The 13447-nt window shown below is 34.0% G+C and overlaps 1 protein-coding gene across 1 annotated transcript in view; it reads left to right on the top strand.

The window, feature by feature from the left end:
• The window catches only part of CWC27 (CWC27 spliceosome associated cyclophilin), a 94630-nt gene that overhangs the window by 57714 nt on the left and 23469 nt on the right, over window positions 1–13447 (top strand). The window contains exon 11 of the mRNA XM_054282193.1: window positions 8269–8366. Coding sequence (XP_054138168.1) covers window positions 8269–8366 — 98 coding nt within the window. The remainder of the gene's footprint in view (window positions 1–8268; window positions 8367–13447) is intronic.

Raw genomic sequence — 13447 nt, 5'->3', positions numbered from 1 at the left:
CCTTCTGATGCTTCTCTCTCTCTGTTTTTGTTTCATCTTTATGTCCAAATCAGATCAAGTTCTTGGAGAGTTACTTCCTAGAATCTTCTTTTGAGAAAGCTGACACAAATCAATCATTTATCCAATCAGCAGTGATTTTATTTTACTTTATTCTTCCCTTTAATCCTATGTGACCTGGTGACCTCTGGCTTCTTTTACTTTTCTTGTTTTAATTAATTCAATCATTTTAGCATTAAACTTTCAGCTGTTTCCTCTTTAAAACTCATCTTTGCCCCTTCAGTACACTTTCTAACATAAAACCTTTTACAGTCTATCCTGACAGCTCTAACTTTAGGCATAGAGAGACAAAATTCTTCCAAAAATTATTTTACTGCTTGCTAGTCACACTAATTAATTGCTCATCTTTCTGGTCCATTTTTTTGTGAGTTTTGCATTGCAAGTAATACTTTTGGGATTTTTTTTGTGTACACCCTTGCTACTTCTAAAGGGTTTATTACCTTTTCTAAGTTATTAGAACCTGCTTGACTTTTCTGGTGAAACCACATTTCTAAGATTTCATATCGAGTTACAAATTTGGTTTGCTTCCCTAAGATAGTAGAACAATATAAGACAATGATCTAGATATGAAAACAAGAATATTAAAGATTCTTATTAGTGACTAATAGAAAAAACATGTTGAATTGATTTACTAAAAAAGATTCTTATAAATTGACCAGCCTATAGGTATTTCCTGAGCCATGGTAGGCTTTTCTCTAGGCCAAATATTAATGATAAAATTTATTTGAGATTAATCTGGAGGAGATGGTTAAAACTAAAGAGAGGGAAATACAGAAGAAGAACAAGAACTGCAAAATAAGCAAGAAGCTGGTCAAAAGAGAATGTAAACTATGTTGAAAGCGATTGTTTTGTTTCAAATTTAAGGCTAGTTCTATTTCCAGGTTTTTCAGTAATACTTTAAATACTAAAAAAAAAAACCCACCACAGTTTGTTATCAGAAGCTTGTAAATACTATAAAGCTGAAAGGTAATGCTAATAAGACAAATGCAAAATCATATGATCTCAAAAGCTTGAATGATAGAAATAGGGTGAAATTTAAGAGTTATAGAATCGTAATAAGGAACAAAACCAAAAGTTCCTCCTGCGGCCCATCATTCAGAAGTGACAGAGTAAGAGGAAAACCTAATTGCAGCAGGTCTGTTGGGTTGCAATGAGGTGTGTTATTGAAAAAAAAAACCAAAGCGCAAACTTATTTCTATCAAGCATTAAGCTAGGCATTTGCAATCCAGATAGACATAGCATTGGTCTGGATGAGAGATGCTGTTGGTCTCCACTTTTTCTTGTTTTGTTTAACAGTTGTTAACTATCTTGCAGTAAGCAAAGTTAGGTTTCTGTCTTAAACTGAGAAAACCCAGTCTCCTATCTGTTCCAGGATCTGCTGTGAACATAGAAGGTCCAGATAGTGCATAAAATCAGCCTTAATATATGATATGTGGTATATATGTTTCTATACATACCCTAATGCATACATCTGCATTTTCTGACAGTGTAACTGGTGACTGAACAATGTAAGCAAAGAAAGTTTATAGTGAAAGCTAATACCTTTTATTAAGCAAACTGTGGAAGAAAAATAAACTAGCTGAAGAAGAGCTTGTGTGCCCTGAAACCTGTGGGGGTTTTTCCTTCTACATCTGTTAGTAACCATAATAAAATATAGTGCCTCTGCTTTGGTATCTTTTTGGTGCAGGTTTGTACTGCATGTTCAGCTTATGGGCCCTGTTGTTTGCTGAGTTTCTCCCAGTAGAGTCAAGTGGTAACATTCTTCATCAGTTTCAGTTGTGAGAATTCACTGCACAGTGTTAGGACTGTTGACATACCACATAGCTTACAGTTCAGTATGTATAATTAATACAGAGTGCCAGTTTTCTGAAGTGTTGTGATGTGATGCACCTATTTACACTCAGGTTGATGGTAGTGAAAAGATAGTAACAGTTGGCCATATAGTCTTTAATAAACATGCCAGTCCTTTTAGATTTCATCATTGAAATCTTTCCTAGGTAAAATATATAAATACTGGTGATTCATGCATAAATTAATTCAGTGCAGAAGTTTTTAACATTTTCTTTCTAAAACACAGAATTGCAGTACTGCTTGCAAACTGCAACAGCTACTGCTAAAGTCAAATGCAACATTAACTGTCAGCCTTACTGTTAACACAGGTTGCCATACAGGACTCAGCAGCTGTATTAAGATGTTTCATCTATAGTTTTCCAACATTAAGACTGCTGAATATGTCTGCTACCATTTTTATATCATCATCTTATTTGAGATACAGTTGCAATACACCATTTGCAGAAAACAGACAGATATATGTCTGACTTCTACAGCAAAACCAGGCTGGCAAAGAGACAAAGTGCATATTCCAAATCCATATTTTTTATTCTAATATTTACAGTTATAAAATTCTTGCAGTACCAGAGATGAACAGTAATGCAATCCAGACAAAAATAAGATTCTTGAACCCTATAAAAGTCTTAGATGTACATGCCAAATGGGGAATTTGCTATCCATTCCAAGAATTGCATGTTCACAGATACCCCAAGGAGCAGAAGGGGGAATATCAGAAAAGGCTTCAAAATTGACAGTGTAGAGCAGAACATTCACCTTGATTCTTTCACACATTCTGAAAGTTGTGCAAATATGACATTTTATATTGTTTAGTTTTATCATTGAGATTCTCTATTTGAAAATACTGTTTGTGTTTTAACTTAGAATTGGAACTCTCAAACAGAATATCATGCAGTTTTTCAAGAGCGCCTAGCAGAAAACAAAACTATTATCTGAACAGAGATTTCTGTTTTCTTTCTCATTGTCTCTGGTATTATTAAGGTGCCTGCTTGTCAGTTCTAGAATAACCTTTCCATATAAATCATGAGTGCTGAAAATTATCATCGATAAATACAAGAATGAGAACACAAAATGTGCTTTTAATGGAATTAATATGTTTGGGGAAAGATGTGGCTGCCTGTAATAGGAGGGGATTGAATCCAGGACTTCCTTCCAGGCTATTAGTTTACATGATGAAAGGATAATATTGTACTATAGCTTGGTTTTTATTTGGTTTATCTAAAATGAATTAAAATCCATCTCTTCGGCTATGAAATTAACATGAGCAATGTTGAAGTACTTCAGTCATAATTTTATTTTATTAAGATATTACAGGATTCTACTCATGTAAAAATTAAAATTATGTACATACTTTTATTATTTATAACATTCTAGAATATCTTTTAAAATTAATAAGAGCATTTTAGGTTGTTTTCTTGAACCCTTCTTGTTCTGATATGATTACTTGGAACAACACTTCCTAAATAATATTACTGTCTAAGGATAACCAGTTAATAATTTTCTTTTGATGTTACTGAATGAGAAGACAGTAAAAGCAAATGGACGGAAATTGTCTTAAAAAAATATAAGCAATGTAATTATAATACTGAAAAAGAAAAAGGGAAAATAACGTACTCTACCATCAAAAATAATAATTTAATCATTACTACAGCACTTCCCTGAATTAATTCTTGTTTCAACCGTGACTTGCATTCTAGAAAAATGTCAGGCCCAGTGATGAAGATGCCATGATTTTTCTGTTGTTTAGTCTCTGAATAGTTCCTCCATTATAAATTTACATGTATTTCAGTAAATGCTCTAGCTGTGAGGTGATCTGTATTGTTTTGCCACCACCCAAATATTTCAGTTTTGAAAGACTGTGGTCTTGTTTCATATTTGTTGTACCAGCATCAGTGAATGACTGTGTTCTAGGGTTACCTCAAGGAGTTTGAGCCTCTCTAAGGTCTTACATGGAGTTTAGAGATGGAGGAGTGAATACTCCAAATTGTAGGGAATTTAGAGTTTAGACTGGAGTAGGGGTAAATTTGGAAATGCATAGAATGCAAAGTTTTCCAGCACTTCGTGATTGAAATACAGCATCAAATGAATCTTAGCATCTTCTGAGATTTGTCATCATCGGATGAAAATAGCTGAATTTGTTTTAAATATATGCAGCCTTTTTTTTTTCCCTAAATCACAGTGGAATAACATACTATGCCTTTCTAGGTCTTATTTGTCTATATATAATATATTTTTTATTTTTAGAGACTTGGTATGCTTAAATAAATACAGGCATCTGTGGTTTATATACTTGCGTGCAGAAGCCTAGAAGTACAGAGAGGCTTATATCTGTATGTAGAGAAGGAGGAATGGTTTTGGACTTGTGCATAGCAAGTATGGTCATATGGTCACTTACACCAAAGTCACAATTACTGTTTATTTCTGTCATCAGTTCTCTTTTCTTTTGCCAAAGTGAAGTGAAATACAGAACCTCTCTGTTTTGAATAAATTTAGTTTGTAAATTCAGAAGGCCCTTAATTACTTTCAGAAAAACACCTTCAGTACATGGCACTCAAAAACAATTTTATCCATTTAACCTAAAATATTTGGCTAAATTTCCAGCTGATTTTATTTCTTATTAACTGAGTATTATTTTGATCTAAAAGACAAAAGAAAAATTTTCTCTCTCTCTATATATATATATTAGAAAGTTGAAGCGTGGAATATATGTTATTAAGATGGTAACAGCAGAAAATAACCTCCATGTCTCTGGAGGCCACACTGCTTTGATGCAACCCAGGACACAGCTGGCTTTCTGGGCTTAGAGTGCACACTGATGGGTCATATTCATGTTCTCATCCATGAGCACCTCCCAGTCCTTCTCAGTAGGGCTGTTCTCAAACATTTCCTCCCTTGTCTTTTAAGATTAATCATTTTCAGATAACAGGGTTTGCTAACTTAAGTGTAAGAACTTTGGTGAGAATATAATGCTTTCTGGTTTATTAGTGTTAATTTTAATAAAAGTTAGAAAGCTAGAAGAATTCAAAGAACTGAACTATTGTTTCATCGTGATAGGTATGATACAGAGAAATGAAGGAAAGTTAGCCTTCCTTCTCTCCTAACCAGGTGTAAGAGAATGGTTTTGTAAATTCTTCAGAAGAAAAAGAAATTACCAAAGTTAAAATTAATGCAAGTTAGTGTGATTTTGTAGGTAGCAGATAACTGGAGGCAGGAAAGTGCATGATACAAGTTCAGAAAGTGTTGGTTTAGAGAAATAACTGAACTTCTGCAATGTTTATAGCACAGGTAGTTTTGTATCAATCATTTATTTGAAAGCCAGTGACATTCTTATTTTTATTTTTCAGAAATCCTCATGAGAAATTAATAGAGTACATGTCAACAGAATATTACGAATAATTCGAATTTAATACCTAAGTTGGCACAATACAATAAAAATATCCTTGTAATATAACTAAATGCTATGTTTTATAGCTGAAAATCAAAAATGCAGATTGTAGCTGCAGGACAGTACAACAGCTGAATGACATTTTGGAAAGCAATTACCAAGAAGAGGTGAATTGAGAGTCATTGTAGAAAATGAATGCTCGGTGCAGTGTTGGCCTTATGCTGCTATTTGAGTTAGGAACAGAGTGCACCACCAGCAGAGAGTTGCAAGAAAGCTGAAACCCCTCGGTATATCTGATTCCGAATTGCATCTTGAGAAGGACTAAGGAAATACTGCTGAGAGTTCTGGATTAGACAGATGTGATTAAAGTGAATATTAGGAGAACATTCTTTTAAAAAGAGCTCTTTAAAAAGAGTATGAATTTATCTGCTAAAGAGATGCCAGAGTGGTGACCATAATTAACAATGTAGAGTTTTTGTTTCTTGATTGTGCATTCAGAATAGTTTACTAGGAAAGCTGATGCCATCGCCATACATGGTGTCTTCAGGATGCAACTAGATTTCACCTAAGTACTCGTAGTTCTTAACATATGGAGTTCCTATCAGTTCACCCTTCACAGTCCTATCAAACCAAGGCACAGCTGAACCAGAAATTCAATTGGAATATCACTATAAATTTTGAAGATAAAATCATTTTATTGTTCTGAGTAGAATCTGAAAATTCTGGTGTTACGAACCAGTTGACTAGATCCTAAATCTTCTGCAGAGGAAGATTTCATCTGCTCTGGCACTATTTCTGCATGTAGAGAGTAGAAGTTTCCAGGCTGCAGAAACTTGGAAAAAGAGGAAGAAGCAGGAAGCAAGAGGAAGGGGAGAGCCTGCTGTAGCTGTGGAATCAAGGGAGCAATGAGACAAGGACAGAGCAGAGAGGTGTGCTTTTATAGCAAGAGAAACTTCCAGGGATAGCAGGTACTTACATAATTGATTACAAAGTAAGAGCTATGTTATATGAAACCTGAATGCAAATTTACTGCGTGCAAAGACCTAGGCATCAAAGATGAAATTATTGCAATTCTCACCAACCTGATTTGGCAAAGTCACCTAGAAATAAAAAAATATGCTTAGTGTGGAGTCTGTAAAGAGCCAAGTATCAAAGTTGTTTATTGACCTAGTACTGATCATAGAAAGGTCTTGAATAAATATTTTAGTTAGACTTTCTGTGTTCAGTACAAAAACCTCTTTCTGCTGGGGAAAAAGAGGACATGGGGGGCTGAATAATAGTCACTAGCTAGTTCGTTGTTCATGCTGCAGTAGTGTTTAGCTAACAAGGAGAAAGAGTGTGTCCCGCTTACAGAAAACTTTTGATGAGCTAGACTCTGTCATTCCCAAGTGCCATTTATAACCCACTCTCTCTGTGTTGCTGTCACTGTCTGTCACTCTAAATATTTTAAACATATAACCTTTTATTGATGTGTGTTGTTCCTACTGTGCAACTTCAATAAGAAAATGTTGCAGTATACTGTAATAGTATTTTAATGCAGCTTTTTACAGTTTTACCCTCAATTTATAGAAAAGCAATGGAGATACTTGGATCAAAAATCTCTCTTTATCCCTTTTTTTCCCTATGATTTTCTTTACAGGTAGAAAAGTAGAACTGCAGTTTTTTGTAAAAGCTGTTGATCTTGCTTACTGCAGCTTCTGCCATGCTCTTGAAAATAAAGACCTCCTGATGTGGTTGGCCGAATACAGTGATAGTCTGTCTTTACAGTGATAGTCTGTCTTCCTTGCTAGTGTTTTTTGCAAGTGCTTTTTGCATGTGCTTTTCTGTATTTGTGCATATATACAAATGACAGTGAAAATCAAAAGTAGTCATCACTCAACAATTTCGAGTCTTTTGCTTAGAAAAGGTTGTAGTCCGTCCGTAGTGGTAGTACAGATGAAAATTAAGGTGCATAAAACAAGTGCAGGGGGAAAATGCTTGCATGTCACATTCCTGCATTGTAATAATTTCTGCAGTTCATTGATTGTGATGAAATTTAAATCAAGAACCTAATTTAAAGATAAAAAATTTTAAAGTGAAAAATACAAATTCTAACATCACAATAATTTGAATTAATTATCAGTTCTTTTGCACAGGTAACCATTAGATGGTTGCAAATTGGCATGAGCTGAAATAAAATTTAAATTCAATTTACAGAACAGCTTTTTTTGCATTGAGGGAGATTAAGAAGTAGTTGCCCAGAGACTTTTTGAAGTCTCCATTTTTGGGTATTCAAAACCTGACTGGATAGTGCTCTCAGCATCCTCCTGTATTGGGCCCTCAACGGAACAAAGAACCCGGACTGTCTGATCTTCAGAGGTCCTTTAAAAATTGTCATTCTATGAAGAAAAATATTTCATTTGATATTGGCACAATGATTTGAAAATTTTAGTTTCTTTTTTCTAGTGTTATCCCAGTAGGTATTTGTAGAATGAAATTAATGTTCATATCTAATAATATATGCTTATATACATTTCATGTCTTTGTCACTGAACAACTTGCTTGCAACTTGCATTGCTTGTCCAGCCAAAAAATCCAGGAAAAATACCAGGATTTATTACTTGAGCGAACTAAATTTTATAACACATGCAATATTTATTTGGCAGTACCTCTGTTTCAGATTTCATGTGCTTCCCATGGCTAAATAGAATGTTAAAATTCAAGTAGGGATTTTTTGTTCTAGTATTCATTTCCTTAACATATTTCTAGTGGGGTCTTAACGTAAGATGTCTGTTAATGTTCTTTTGTTATCACTGCTAATGAAAACATGGACTTTCTGAGGTCCTAAGTGATTTTTAAGCCATGTTCTTAGCATCAGTGAGTCCGTACTTTCCCTTTGTTTGTATCAAAAATCTACTGCCCATTAACTTTGACTCTGTTTCTTCTGAGTAGTTGTATATCTTAGAAGATTATATTCCTATAAATGTTTCTCTTTGCAGTGAGGAGCTACGGAAGGAAGCCCGACAGCTGAAACGAGAACTGCTGGAAGCAAAGCACAAAAAAGAAGAAAGAGCTTTAAGACCTAAAGAGAAAGAAGGTAAGAGGTTTTGTGTACATCTCCAGTTAACATTCTGGTTTGAAAGGGTTTTTTTGGTTTTGTGTTTTATAAATGTATATAAATGTGGAATATTGTTGAAATGTAGATATTTTTCTTTCCTTAGGGATGGTAGTAATGTAATGATGCCAGTATGTAAGGAAGTTGTATAGATAGCATTTTTTCTCAAATCATGTAGTATTTCTCCTTCTAAGTGTTCATTAGTTACATCCATACTGTGGCCTCTTGACTTGCAGGGTCTTTTTGACTTTCTGACTTGGAAAGGTTCTTAAATGCACATGGCTAACTTTGAACTCAAAGCTACTGACTTCAAATTTCATGTGTTATAAGATACTGATAGAACTCAAATTCACAAAGTTACTACCATATTTATTTTCCTTGATAAAATGGCATCTTCAACTGCCCTCCTCTTTGTCAGACCATTTTTATATTCTGTTTCTTTTTAAACGTGAATAAATTGCTATGTTTATAATAGCATGTAAAGTTCACATTTTAGTCCAGGAGGATGAAACACCCTTAATTAGCCAAACTGAAGAAACAAATAAGTGTCTTTAAACACTGTGGGGTTGCAAGACACACTTGTAGAGTGGATTCTTAGTTCAGTTCTCAATACCATAGAAATATGAAAGAAAATATTAAAATAGTTTTTTTCAAAATTCAGATAACACACAATTTGCAAGAGTGGTATAAAATATAACATAATTTTTAGAAAAATTTTTGCACTCTCTTCAATAACAGGTGAGCTTGGTCAGCATTTTGACAAAGTAAAAAAAAACATTATCATGAATTTGTATATGAAATCTGGCACCAAATGTTAAGAATTGCTGACTCTGAAAATGTTCTAGTAATCACTGGAATATAAGCTCTCACTGGCAAAATAATGAGTGCTGTCACTAGCCTTGTAAAAAAAGAACTGTGAGTAGGGTTATAGCAAAGGTAAAGTGTAGTCCTTTTGAACATATATGATAAATTATCTTGAATAGTGCCATGTATGGCAGTTCTTACACTATTGCTTTAACTTCTCCCTGTTCTGGTGCCAGTCGGTGGGCTTTGTTATTTGATGAAATTCACCTTTACAGTGACAGAATAAAGTAGTACTTGGACGATAGTTACTACTATGGTACAGTTTGGAAGGATACCTTCTATTCAAGCAAAGGGAGCTTATATACCAGGGTTGGTGGGGAGGCTTCTATTTTCTTTGAAATAAATAGCAGGCAGGACATAAATCAGTTGAAAATCTGCAGGTTACAGCTAATGGTACAAATAATCTTGAATAATCTTGGCTTTCCTTTTTGTGATAGGAAGGGGTCTGTACCAGTACATCCAGTTGAGAAAGATGGATGGCAGGAAAAAACCTATTGACCTAGTCAGTGGAGTACCTAACTAAAAAATCTTTAAAATAAACATGTTCTAAAATTTAAGGCAAAATTAAAAGGATGTTAAATGAGAGGCAAGCAGTAAAGGATAAAATTATTAATGAAAATGTAGTGAAAGATTTCAGGTTTGTACTAGAAAATGAACTGAACATGAATTTACACTCTGATGTGGTTGTCACTGTGTGGTTTTTGCTACAAGTGCAGTACCTGTGAAAGGGTGGTTGTACTATTGCACTCAGTTCCGAGTATTGTACCACCAAAAAGGATAATGAACAAGTCAATTAAAATGGAAAAGACCACACAAAACTAGCAGAACACTATTTGGACAAATTTATTAGAAGGTACTTGAAGATATGTGTAATTTATGTAGGGAGGGAGATAGAAGGGTGAAATCTCAAGTCAAAGGAATGAAGCATACCATTATTGTGAAACAGAATTTACAACTGAGGAATAACAGAATAGACTTTAGAAAAACTTTATCTTTAATATAATGAACTCTGACAGAAGTGTTGTACCAAATTTTGCCCCAAAGTTAAAAGCACTTAGTCATTTTATATTTATTGGCCTGAATTTTCATCAGTACAGTAGAGATATCAACATGGAAGACAGTTTGCTAAACATACAATAGTTTACCTGTTCTACATTAGTTTACATATGAGAAATTATACATGTTTTAAAAGTACTTCTATCAGGAAGTTGATGTTTAGGTAGCAGCCGATTTCTCCATTGTTCTCTGCCTATCCTATTGGGGAATTCGGGAACGCTGTATCAGGTGTGCCTGTGCAGATGGTGCAGACACTTGCATTGCGTCTGCCTATGCTTTAAGCTGGCTGCATTAGGAAGAAATGTTAGTTCACAGGCTGTGTAACCACATTAGTGTGATTCTGTGCTTGATTAATAAACATTACATCACAGCCAGAACTTGCAGCCATAGTGGGAGAATTTCACTGAAGATCACAGAACAGTGAGAATAAGGCTTAGGTCATACTGGACAAGATTGAGTTTTGTTCTGAGAGGATGCTAAGGAAGGGTCAGCAGCATGAAACATCTATTTCAAGTTTACTGCACAGATCTTTATTAATATTGGCATCATTTTTAGTATCACTTCTTCAAATTGTTCATATTATATTTACCTAATATTTTTCTTTATTTGGAAATTAGATTAATTAAGAAGGACTGGAGAGTGAAAATTTAAGTGTTTACATTGTTTCAAGAGGTCAGAGAAAAAAAATAATTCCCTCTGTACATGTTTGATTATAACCAGTCTTCCAATTGGTGAATAGTATTGTTGACTATGCCAGACTGCTGTCAAGACCTTACTTTAGATAAGATGTTTTTCTTTTATGTGACGTTTGTTGTAGTGATGCCAGAAATTACATCAAACACTATCATTTGAGAGCTGAATTAGTTCAACATTTTGAAGAACTTGGTCAAATATTCAAAAAAGATCTTTTTGAATTTTCAAAGTTCTGTAGAGTAAACCTGGGAATGTACTTCAGTGAAATCTGCTTCAGACAAACAGCATCTGTCCAGTTAATTATATGTTGGTTTTAAACAGTAGAAGTATTTAGAAAGTAATATTATAGTTTTTCTTGTTAGGACATTTTTGTAAATGGACAAATAATCTGTTGACTATGAAATTTAATTGTCATACATGAGAAAACAGAAATGCTATAAAATACTGTCTGAGTAGGGAAACCTTAAAACTAATGTGAAAACCAACATTCAAGGATAAGAGTTCTACTGAGGCATCTAGTGTTGAGGCATTTTCTGTTTGTTTTTTATTGTGATACGGTAATCAAATTATTAAAATGTTTAGAAAATTCTCAAAATCAAGTGCTCCAGTGTAACATTATGTTTTATTTATGTTTTATTTTAAAGTCTGGATAATGTCAGGGGCACTCAAAGAATTAAACCCTTTCTTACATGGAAAGATACTTTCTTGAAGTCTGGGACTTTAACAGGATTTTGAAAATAACAAAATCCGAATTTTGATGGTTTGGGAACTTTGCGGCATAAATGCATTAAGTCTGGAGGGTTTTTTTTCAGTATATACAGTAGAGCTGCATTGTATCAAAGTATTCATCTGTCATTTTTGCAAAACTTTGTTTTCTCCCACTGTTCACATTTGTTATTACATTTAATCTCCTAATACACAGAATCCCTGTGCAGTCCCCTTCCTGCTACTTTTTTCTGTTTGTCTCTCTGTCTGCAGAAGAAAAGAGGCCAAAACCTCGCTGTATACCAGCTTTGATTTTAGTAATAATCTTGAGCAAGTACTCAAAATCCACCAACATTTGAAAATTAACTGTATTTTAGACTAGGACCGTGTGCCTGCCAAGGTTCAGAAAGCATTTACTAGAAACTGGTAGTTCACACTGTTTTGCAAATCTGCTCTGGTCTTTCAGATAAGTGTTTTGAACCTCTAGGAATTACTTGTAAGATTTTAGTGTTTGAGTTCACTGATGAACTAGTAACTTTGTTCTAGAACTGTTGCTTTGTTCACTGTAGCAAACTGAAAATCTAGTAATCAGCCCAACCATGGAAGCTCATTCTGTAAGCAAATCTATTCAATTGTTCACAGTTGCTAAATATTTCCTGACTCTTACCTAACTTCTGGCAAACAGTGGCTCTTTAGAATCTTAGGCAGGCCAGAGCTATAGCGACATTAACTAAACAGTTCTTGAAGAGGCAAAGAAAACCTAAGTAGAAAACAAGTAGAGCTGGTCCTAAATACAGGAGAGTATGTTACCAATTCTCTCAAGCATAAAATTATTTCATATTGTTCTTCTGGTATATTTATTTTTACACTACTTTACACTGAACTGTATTTTAAGTTTCAGATACGTAATATTTAAAGCTGTAATAATTTTTTTTCCTAATTCTGGAAGAAGTGAGTTATTTGTTTCGGTTATTAATAATCCAAAGTGTCTCTAAGTTCTGTATTTGTAACTTCTGATAGGAATTCTATTTTAATTCCTGAAATATTATGGCATATTGGAATTTCTTTTATAATTTGTGAGGATTTTATTTGGTTTGGAGGAAAAACAACTTCTTTTTTTAAGATCTCAGTCTCAGTAAGATTTTTAAATGACTACAGCATACCCTTACAATTCCAAAAGAATGCAATATAAACTGGATATTGATGAGCTGAAAGCGGAATATACTGAAGTAATACAGGAAAGTGTTTTAGGTCTCTTATTTTAATTCACCAAAACATTCAATCATAATTACTTTCTCTTCAAACAAAAAGTTTTTGAGGATTTTTTGATCCTTTGGTATTTAGTCTAGCTATGCCATGCATTTTTTGGAATTTCTGTCCAGCAGGTATTTTATCATATGAAATGTGTCATCTGAGTTGCTAAAGAGTACATTTTGGATACTGAGGAAAATTTATGGGCCTATTACATTTCAAATATACACAAACCCTGCTAAATAAACTGGGATGCATTTTTATATGCACATCTTCGTACATTTTTCTTGTTATCTTACCTCAGTTCTGCATAAAGTCATGATTACATATGAAAATTTCATTACAATAGTTAATGGGAATGCTTTAGCATATCCAGAATGTTTTGTAATGTTAAATACATAAGTGTGTGTAAATATCTTCATGCTGGCTGTATCTCATCAAAGAAAAATCATAAGTCTTCCATTGATCCTTTTCAATTCTATAGGCTCTTGGTT

Source organism: Melozone crissalis, unplaced genomic scaffold, assembly GCF_028551555.1.
Source record: "Melozone crissalis strain CALT ecotype California unplaced genomic scaffold, PUWL_Pcris_2 ptg000005l_1, whole genome shotgun sequence".
NCBI classification, from domain to species: domain Eukaryota; kingdom Metazoa; phylum Chordata; class Aves; order Passeriformes; family Passerellidae; genus Melozone; species Melozone crissalis.
This window is presented reverse-complemented; position numbering and strand designations above follow the sequence as displayed.